This window comes from Tursiops truncatus, chromosome 1 (assembly GCF_011762595.2).
Source record: "Tursiops truncatus isolate mTurTru1 chromosome 1, mTurTru1.mat.Y, whole genome shotgun sequence".
Classification (NCBI taxonomy): Eukaryota; Metazoa; Chordata; class Mammalia; order Artiodactyla; family Delphinidae; genus Tursiops; species Tursiops truncatus.
Genome location: NC_047034.1, coordinates 1400374 through 1410432, shown reverse-complemented (window position 1 = coordinate 1410432; position 10059 = coordinate 1400374). Strand labels below are relative to the sequence as shown.

The following is a 10059-nucleotide window of genomic DNA, read 5'->3' as shown; positions in this document are numbered from 1 at the left end:
GAAAAGCACAGGCGAGCACCAGTCTGAGGAAGACACAGGAAGTGGAGGAATGAGGTCGCCCTTGCAGCCAGGACCCCGGCCTCTGAGGCTAAGTGAACGCATGGGAGCTCGCAGTGTGTGTGTGTGTGTGTGTGTGTGTGTGTGTGTGTGTGTGTGTGTGTGTGTGTGTGAGACAGCACTCAGCAGACTCCACTCACTAAATCTCCACCAGGCGCCTGGACCCCAAGCCCCGAGGCCCGCACAGCAGCCCTGAGTTACCTGCACCCCAAGCGCTTCTCCCCCAGCCCAAGATTCACCACGGCATCTATCAGGAAATAGTCCAATATCACAGGCTGTTGTGATAACACAGCAAGATCACATCTGAAGGTTCCTGGAGACTCAGAGGCCTGGGTGGAAACACAGGGTGATGACAAAGATTAGAGGACGGGGGAGGGGTCTTCCAGAGACCTTGCTGGGAGGGGGCTTGCTGGAGAAACAGACCATTGCGGCTGGACCCACGGGAGCAGGGAATGCATGTTGTCACTCGTGGTTTGGAAGTGGGGAAAGCATGGGGTCTGACGTCTCCCTTTGCACAAATAGTTGAAAGCTCTAAACGGCTGCCCCGACCACCCCAGTCGAGTATAACTAATCGCTGGTGTTCGAACCGCTTTCTGAGCTCCGTTAGTCCTTTTATCCGTCTTGATTAGCGCGGAGGCCCACCTCCCTCGCCACAGGGCGTCAGCCAAGGCTCCCAGGGCTGGCCTGGGTCCCATTCTGCCCTCTCCTCTGGGCTTGGTGGGCGACAGGCTCTGGGAACTCAGGCGTGGTGGGTAACCTGCCCTCCCTTCCCGGGCAGGGGGACAGACGAGCATGTGCGTGTGCATGCGTGTGTGCGTGTGTGTGCAGGGCTCTGGGCCACTGGAGCGCAGCCCGGTAGCGGTGCCGGTGGAGATCACGGCGGCGCAGCTCAGTCTAATGACGAGGAATCTTGACAGATACTGACCTGCTGTCTCTCTCCAGCCTCCTTCTAACCAGGGGGCCCCGGGGGCAGTGGGAAGGGCCTGGGCCCCCCACCCTGGGCCCCTGCTTCCACTCTTCCTGGTGGCAGTTCTTCGTCTGGACGGGAGGTAAGTCTGGCAGAGCCTGTGTGTAATTTAGGCTGCACCCCGAGGGCTCGATGTTGGTCCTGAGTACGTTAGTTACACGCGGCTTCCCCCCAAATGTGGATCAGGTGGGCAAGGTCGCGGGGAGGATTTCTACGCGGCTGTGCTCACAGACGGCCGTGTGCACCATCTGTGTGCTGTGTCCTTTACGGGCACTCTCTCCACCACGTCTCACAGTGATCCAGGAAGTAGACCATGTCGTCTCCGTTTTAATGGGAGCCAAGTAGCGTGGCCAAAAAGACACGGCCTCGCGGCTATGATTAGCGCTTTGGTGGTCAGCGGCCACCTGCACACCTGCTCGTGGGTGACCTGAGTCACTGCCCACACGGGCATTTCCTAAACGGCTGCTGTCTCAACACCGTCTCCCCGACCCCTCCCAGTCCCCCCACGGCTCCCCACACCCATCTCCCTGCCCCCAGGTCTCCCTCCTCTGCGACCACCGGCCCTTCTGAAGCAGCTCACCGGCACCCACCCTGTTCTCCAGCGGGCCCAGCCGTGCCGCTCTAAGAAGTCTCCTAAAGGACCTGCATGATGGCATTTATATGAGGACTCTAAAAAGTACAACAAACTAGAGAATATAACACTAGCAGCAGACTCACAGATACAGAGAACAAACTAGTGGTTACCACGGGGGAGAGGGAAGGTAAGGGCAAAATAGGGGGAGAGGAGTAAGAGGTACAAACTACTATGTACAAAATAGATCAGCTGCACGGACACAGTGCACAACACGGGGAATAGAGCCAATATCTTATAATAACTTTAAATAGATACTGTGAATCCTATATTGTACATCTGTAACTTATATAATATTGCACATCAGCTATACTTTGATTTTTAAAAAAATAAAACTTACATTAAAAAAAGAATTATTTTTTAAAAAATCCAGAGACACAGAGATTTAAATATTTCTTTTTTTATATATAAATTTATTTTTATTTACTTATTATTTTTGGCTGTGTTGGGTCTTCGTTGCTGCGCACGGGCTTTCTCTAGTTGCAGCGAGCAGGGGCCACTCTTCGTTGCAGTGCACGGGCTTCTCACTGCGGTGGCTTCTCTTAATGCGGAGCACGGGCTCTAGGTGCACGGGCTTCAGTAGTTGTGGCTCGCGGGCTCTAGAGCGCAGGCTCAGTAATTGTGGCGCACGGGCTTATGTGCTCCATGGCACGTGGGATCTTCCCGGATCAGGGCTCGAATGTCCCCTGCATTGGCAGGCGGATTCTTAACCACTGCGCCACCAGGGAAGCCCCAGACGCAGAGATTTAAATAGGCAAACGTTCGTTGCAGCCTTATATATAACAAAGGAAAAATCAAAAAAAACATGGGGATCCAACGAATGAGGGATTGAATGTCAAATAAATAATATAAACGTAATAGAATAATATACAGGCATTAAAATATTTAATGTCAGGCTTCCCTGGTGGTGCAGTGGTTGAGAGTCCACCTGCCCATGCAGGGGACACGGGTTCGTGCCCTGGTCCGGGAGGATCCCACGTGCCGCGGAGTGGCTGGGCCCGTGAGCCATGGCTGCTGAGCCTGCGCGTCCGGAGCCTGTGCTCCGCAACGGGAGAGGCCGCAACAGTGAGAGGCCCACGTACCGCAAAACAAAACAGAAAGAAAAGAAAAAAAAATTTAATGTCATGGCCTCATAACACAATATATTAATACATAAAAAAATCAAGATATAATACACATAATGACCCATGTGTGAAAATAATTACATATTACAGATCATATATAATTATATATTACGTATATATTTGCATAGGAGTAAATGTAGAAGGAAATATACCAAAATGCTAGCAAAGATTTTCTCAAAGATGGGAACACAGAGATATTTGTTTCCCTCTTTATAATTTTCTGTCCTTTCACATTTTTCTCCAATGTAATAAAATAAAGGGGTGTGTGTGTAAGAACAGCGGCTTGGAGATGGGCTCCCCACTGCATGGAGAGAGAAGCGGAGATCACGGTCGGGGGCTCCAAGTCAGCTACCTCCTCTGTGCTCACCTGTTGTGCTCCCAGGCTCTGTGCCACCTTACCTTTTCTAGCCCTGGCAACTCTGCCCAGGGCAGGTCTTCCCCTGTGCGTTCCCCGCCCACTGAGAGTCAGACCCCTAACCCCCTTGGAAAGACCACCGGAAACGTTCCCTGCATCCCGCCCCACCCCCAGAGCTCTGCCCCGACCGCACAGCCCTCCTCCCCGTTCAGTCCGCCTGCTCTGGCTCCAGTACCTGGCAGGTGGCGCAGGCTCAGCACTGGTGCAGCAGGTGTGGAGCTGATTGGAGAGCCCGGAGGACTCTTGGTTCTCCTTCCTCCCTGCAGCCGGGACCTGGCCGTCCTCTGAGGACGGCAGGAAAGTCTGCTGGCGCCAGCGTAGGGGCCGGAGGAGCGCATGGGCCATCACACAGTAGCTCACAGCCCGGGACTCTGCGTGGTCCCTTCTCAGGGCCGAGGGCTGTGGGCGGAGCTGACTGCTGAGATGGGGAGGGTGGGAGAGGCCAGGCTTTCTGACCCTGGGCAGGGCTGGGAGGGGGGTGACCAATGGTCCCAGAGTGCCCAGGAGTGAGGGGCTTCTGGGGACACAGAGCTTTCAGTGCTAAAACCAGGAGAGTCCCAGGCAAGCTGGGATGGTCGGTCGCCCCAGCGGGGGGTGAGCCCTACCTGTGGGGCTCTGGGACCAGGGTGCTGCCACACGGGGTCACGTCCGCTGAGCCCAGAGCCCTTGTCCCTGCAGGATGGGGTCCCTGTACCCAGGTGATGAGACAAACAGCATTTGGGCCAACACAGGACCGGCACTGTCCCCAGCGTTCTCGTGCCCCTCCCCCGACCCGGGGTCCCTCCGTTGTTGCAGGGGATCCTGCCCCAACCTTGACCCTGCGGGCACCCACAGATCCTCCCAACCCGGGGACACCTCCCTGTGTCTCCTCCTGTTTCAAGGCCTGGCTGCAGTCACCCCTCCACCCCTGCAGCCTCCTCCACCTGAGTCTGTGGAGGGTCCCTTCCGGCCCTCACGCGGCCCCCAGGCCTCAGTGCGTACTCTCAGTGCCCGCCTGTGAGCTCCCTTCTCCCCAGGAAATCGCGGGCAAACTCACTCTGTCACTCGCCCGCTCATCCTGGGAGAAGTACTCGTCTGGTGTGGATTCAGAGAACACATCTAGAGGCTCACTGCCCAGTCGAATCCTGGCTCCTCCGCCAGTCAGCCGCTGTGTGACTCCTAACAAGTCACATGACCTCTCTGGGCCTCACTTTCTGAATGTAAAACTAAGCCACAACCTCAGCGGCTGGACGTTCCACGACCCCCTTGTGCTGATCGTGGGTCAGTGCCCACGGAGCAAGCTTGGTTACCGTTTGCAACCGTGATGATGAATCGCCTGCCTTGTCCCAGGAACTCAGAGGCAGCAGGAACATAGTGACGGGAGTGACCGACTGTCGCCAGGCAGCGTGGTGACGGGAGAGCAGAGAGCAGTTCCTTGGCCTGGACCGAGCAGGGAGGCTCCCCATGGCGGGGTTGTGGGCTGAGCAAAGGCCCCCAGCTAGTCCTGGGACCTGGCGCTTCCCATGCAGGGGCGCCGGCTGGGGACTGTGGGGACGGACACTGGAAAGAGCCCTGACCTCACCTCGGGAGGTTTTAATCGGAAGGATGAACTGCGTCCTGGGCGGGACACTCAGGTGGCTGGGAGGAGGTCAGCCCGGGCTCCCAGTACAGCCTCCTGGCAGCCCTGCGCACAGCGAATCACAATGTCTTGCTGGGGTCCCTGCGCCTGGCCGCCAAGGTGCCTCTACTCCCCAGCTTCCGGGAAAGGCCAGACTCCAGGGTCACGGGCGCGATGCCCGCTCCCTCCTGCGGTAGACCCTCTGCTTCCGGCAGCTCTTTGCACTCGTCCCCATTCCCTGCAACAGGCTGGCTCTTGCCAAAGCCTCAGCTCCCAGCCCAGCTCACCTGACTAGAGCCAGCCGGGCCCTTCTCCCCCGCCTCCCCACCCGGCCTCAGTGGATTCCCAGCTGCCGCCAGGCTGGGACTTGCCCGTCTCATTTTCCCATTGATGACTCAGAGATCGGGCAGGGGTGAGCCGTGGCCGCCGAGGCAAATGGAAAGATGGTGGCGACTGCCCCGCCCTGGCCTCACGGCAGGGTCCCAACTGAGCGAAGTTTTTCCATCTCGTGCATGTCCGCTGGCACTGTCGGGGCCTCTGTGCCCCCAGGAGACCTTGACCTTGCTCTGTGGTCCAGCCGAGCACTCTTGGGGTGAGGGCCCGTGCTCCTTGTCCCAAACTCAGCTGCCAGAGTGGCGAGAACACCCCTGATCCCAGGAAGCAGAGAGACACCCCAGAGAGGCCACGTATCTTTTAAAAAACGAGACTCACTGCGCAAGCCCCGATCCCCGTGCTGCGAGTTCTTGGCGCCTCCAAGCAGCTACGGGGCTCGAGCGATTATCCCCCTCCCAACACCCGCCACCGGCACTAGTGTCTGCTGAGAGTCTGTTCGAGGGTCTGTGCTGGTGCTGGGGGTCCTACGGCAGCACCCCCTTCACGGGGGCTGGGACCTCCTGGCAAGGGGAGCAGCTGAAGCTGGGTTTGGATAGGAACCAAAGCATCCTTGGAACCAACGGGCTGGCTGTTCCCAAAAAGCAGGGAGGGCCGGGAGCTGGGAGCCCACTCTCCCCTTGCACTGTGTGTGCCCCCGCAGACACCCCACACTGGCTGTGCCCCCTGCTGTCCTGAGCTGCCAAGCTCCAGAACCACCCCTGCAGGCTCCGCTGCGGACAGGACAGTGCCAGGCAGGACACCGCCTGTGCCACTGACACCCCTCTACCGGCACAGCAGGTACCTCCTCGCCCTGGGCTCTGGCTCAGATCGGGTGTTTCTTCATCTCCGCGCCCCAGCGCCCAGCGCAGCACCTGGCTGCAAGAGGCATTGGCATGTCTGCTGGATGAGTGTGTCCTGCACCCCGATTCCACCTGTGCACAAACACGCCCCCGTGTCTGAGTGTCTGGACGTCTCCCTGAATCCTCACCATCACCATCACCAAAGTCACCTTTGGGCTCGATGGAAAGAGCAAGGATTCTATTTTATTTTTATTTATTTATTTATTGAGGATTCTAGTTTAGAGGCTGCCGTTTTAGAGCAGGATGGAGAAGCTAAGCCTCTCATGTAGCTTGAATCAAGGAAACAGTGGCAGACACCATGCTCTCCCCACACATATATACAAGAGCTGCCAACCTCCCCACCTTCCTCCCAAAGCTCACGGCAGACATCACCAATTGATCACAGCACACTAGCTGGCACGGACGGTGATGCTTATTTGCCATCATGGGCTGGGTATGCAGCCTAAGGAGATCATAAATGAGAGATCTGTAAAAATTCCTTGGTAACTGGTAAGTTCTTATTTGATTGTAAGATGTAGTTCACATATCAGATAAGCAAGAAGCTTCAGAGGACTCTGAGGGACGGGGACAAAGGACAGAGATCGTGATCGGACAGGAGGAGGAATCTGATGCGGAACGAACAGGTTGGAAGCACTGAGGGACCCCGCCTCGTTGCAGGGGACATTCAGCCTCCCCGCCCCTGCCGGGCAGCCGCTGCTTGGCAACAGGGGAGGCCGGACGTGGGTTACCCGATCGGCAGTTTCTGTGTCACTCAAGACAGCTGTGACTCTGTACCTCGGTTTCCCCGCTACTGAAATTATTCGTTTTCAACCATCCCGCAGAGAAGACTTAACGGTGTTAACGTACAAGGCCCAAGTGTGTAAATGACAGAGACAGGCCCTACCCAGAATGCAGAGCCGCCCCCCCAGGAGAGCAGGCAGAGGGGCGTCTCTCGAGACCGAGTGGGCCCGTGCAGGCCTCACGGCCCCTCCCCTAGGACCTCCGAGTCCATGTTCCCTGGGTTGCAGGGTCTCTCCCTCCCCAGGCTGGAGACTGCAGGATGGGGTGTGGACTGGGAAAGCGGGGTGCGGACAGATACTCCAAGCACCAGGTCTTAGCGGCGGGCGAAGAATTCCACTCAGCGAGCGAACGGTGTGGTCACTGCCCTCTGCAGGGCATCTGCATTTGTGGACGGGTGTGAAATGGTAATGGCTGACCCCCCCACCCCCCCACCACCTCCAGGCCTAGTACCGCAGTGGGGGAAGAGGGGAAGGAGGGGGAAAGAACTGTGCAAAGAGAGGCCTGGATGGGTGGGGGTCCCAGAAGGACCCAAGCAGCAGATGACCCCCAGGTGTGGGCCTCAGACCCATCAGCTACCCCCGCCAAAGTAAATCCGGAGGCGAGCCCAGGTGGTTCCTCTTCTGAGCGCCAGCCCGGCCTCCCGAGTCCTGGGGCGCTGGCTCGGCGCCCCCCGGGGGTCTGCCTTTCTCCGGGCACGGCACCAAGCCGGGGGGCCGGTTAGCAGTCTGCAGCAGAGACGCAGGGCCGTGGCGGGAGGGGGCTTGGAGGGCAGCTCTCCATCACGATCTCGGAGGCCAGGCCGGTGGCCGGAAGGTCCTGAGCGGGAGTCTGAGTACCCGGGGGCTGCATCTTCATCCTCAGCCCCTCGGGGCCTTTGACCTGCTACCCGGCCCCGGCCGCCCCTAACACGCTCCAACGCCTCCTCCACGCGTCCATGGCCTCTGCCTCACCAAACGGAGCACAGTCACACCCCGCGAGCCAAAGGGGGCATGGAAGCTGGCAAGAAAGAACAGCAGTCAGGGCAGGGCACACACGGGGGCGGCGAGTAGCCACAGGAGCTGTTTGTACCAGAGCTTCCCAACCTGCTCCAACGTTTCAGGAGAGAACAGCATTTGTCCAACACCCTGTCATCACTGCAGGAAGCTGTCCCTCCCGGCCTCTGAGGCCTGGGGGATCAAAGGGGATCAGCTCTAAGGACAGAAGGTCTGCCTCCTGCCTGGCCTCTCAGTGACCCCGCACTGCCCCACGAGAGGCACTTAACAGGAGGGCCGGGGGTGTGCAGCACCGACCCCCAGGCTCAACGGACCCGACCTGGCGAGGTGAGAAGCTGCAGGACAGGGAGAGTCAGCAGGGTGGTGGTAGTGGGGCGAGGGGGATACAGGTTTCCAGGGGAGAAACGACACCTAGATCCTTCCTCAACCTGCGCCCAGTTCCCCCGGGAGGGGGCGGCATCTGGGGAAGACGGCACAGGGCCAGGAGCCACAGTTTCTAGGTTCTATTCCTGGTCCCTCCCCTGAGCCTTGCTGACCACAAATCCGGCCCCACCCCCTCCTCCAGCTTCCCTTCTCGGCCCAGCCAGCATGGCGGGCACTCTGGGGCAGGTGGACAGGCCCACCCTCCTCGGCATCAGTGGCCTGGCCTGCACACCCCACAAATCTCCTGGTTTCCCAACAGCTCAGCCCTAGGACCCAAAACCCACCACTGAGAACAGGTAGTGGAGCTCCCAGGCCCAGCCCAGCTCCCACCAAGGTCCCACCTTGGGAGCTACGACTCCTTGGTTCTGGCCCCAACCCTGAGAACCCTGCCACTGAGGGAGGCCGTCTTCCTGCCTCAATCCCACCGTCAAGCTCCAGGACGAGCGTCGTCGCAGCAGAAAGGGGTGGGGGGGCAAGCTCACCCCCCCTCCGCCCTCCGCAGCTCCCTGAAAGCCACAGCCCAGGAGCCCTGCCTTGGTGGGGGTGGAGGCCCAGCCGCCTGGAGGTCTGTTCTGCTAGCCTCTTCCACCTGAGTCAGGGCAGAACCGACCTGGGGGGGGCGGTGCACATCCTGCCCACCCTCCTCTCAGGCACTGCAGGCACATTCAGGACCCCTGCCCGGCGTCCCAGGGGGAGGGCCGGCTCTTGGCCCCAGGCCCAGGCACCCAGGGTCGACTCCTGGGCTTTCCCTCCCCATTGGCCCTACGACGGCCAGCTTTGAGAGGGCATGCTGGGGTGGGGGGGGGACGGTGCGGGGCGGGGGCCGGGCGGGCATTTCCTCTGTAGGGGAAAGAGGAGAGAGGAGACGGGAGGGCAAGAGGAAAGAAAGGCTCAGACCCCAAGAACTCACCTGGCACGACCCACGACACCGCGTCCATGGCCGCGGGAAGCGAAGACGTTAGCCTGCGGCCTAGGACACGAGGGTCCCGGTCCCGAGGCTCTGCCGGGCGCGCACGGTCTGGATGGCCTGCTGGTTCTTGAACTTGACCAGGCCCAGGGTGATCTGCGCGTTCCAGCCGGGGTCCTCGGGCGGGCAGCGGAAGTCGATCTCGCCGCCGCCCTCGGTCACCAGCGTGAAGTAGATGTGGCGCCCGGTGCTCTCCACGCACTCCACGGCTTTGATGCGGGCGAAGCTGAGCTCCTTGGGCCGGCCGCCCGCGCCCTTGGCCTCGAAGAGCTGCAGCCCGCGCTCGGTGAGCACGCAGCGCTTGCGCTTCCACTGCTGCAGCAGCCCGCCGCTCCGCTTCTCCAACACGCCCTCCCGGAGCACGGCCGCCGTCATGGGCGCGCGCGGGGCCGGGGCCGCGGCGCGCCCCGCCGGTTCTCCCTGCGGCCCGGCCGGCGCCCGGTGCCTCCCGCGCCGGGCTTCGGCCCCCGCCGCTGCTGCGCGCCCTCCCGCCCGCTCTCGCCCGTTCGCCCGCTCGCTCCCCGGGCCGTCTGCGCGTCGGGCGGCAGCTCGCGGGATGTGCCCTCACATGTCCCGCGCCCGCCTCCCGCCTCCTGCGCCGAGCATTCCTGCCCGGCCGGCCCTCCCCTCTCCTCCCCTCCCCTTCGCTCCTCTCCCCTGCGCTCCCGGGGGCGGGGCGCCTTCAGGCCTCCTGTCTGCCGTTTCTGGGGACCACAGCTCCTCCAGGCCTTGGACTCAGGGGGGGATAGTGAGGGGGAGGAGGAGGGGCGTCTTCCAGACGTGAGGGGGTCGCTGCTTGTGGAGGAGGGCGGGTTGCTCCGTGGTCGCGCACTGGCACCGGTTGGGACTCGCACGGGATGGGGGTTGCCAGACA

The 10059-nt window shown here is 60.5% G+C and overlaps 1 protein-coding gene across 3 annotated transcripts; it reads right to left on the bottom strand.

The window, feature by feature from the left end:
- Window positions 1-263: 263 nt before the first annotated feature.
- On the bottom strand, window positions 264-9770 carry PHLDA3 (pleckstrin homology like domain family A member 3). Of its 3 annotated transcripts, none has more exons than XM_033845669.2 (2): window positions 9129-9770; window positions 264-386 (listed from the first exon to the last, which is right to left on the bottom strand). In XM_033845669.2, the coding sequence occupies exon 1, from the start codon at window positions 9558-9560 to the stop codon at window positions 9189-9191; it is 372 nt and encodes a 123-aa protein (XP_033701560.1). In that variant the 5' UTR covers window positions 9561-9770; the 3' UTR covers window positions 264-386; window positions 9129-9188. The 3 variants fall into 3 exon arrangements, with proteins under 3 accessions (XP_033701560.1, XP_073655995.1, XP_033701493.1); XM_073799894.1 differs by lacking the exon at window positions 264-386 and adding an exon at window positions 2557-2690; XM_033845602.2 differs by lacking the exon at window positions 264-386 and adding an exon at window positions 6499-7799 and having other exon boundaries at window positions 9129-9765.
- Window positions 9771-10059: the final 289 nt, after the last annotated feature.

Bases quoted from the DNA above. Each gene is read 5' to 3' on its own strand.
- PHLDA3 (XM_033845669.2), bottom strand. From the start codon at position 9,560: ATGACGGCGGCCGTGCTCCGGGAGGGCGTGTTGGAGAAGCGGAGCGGC.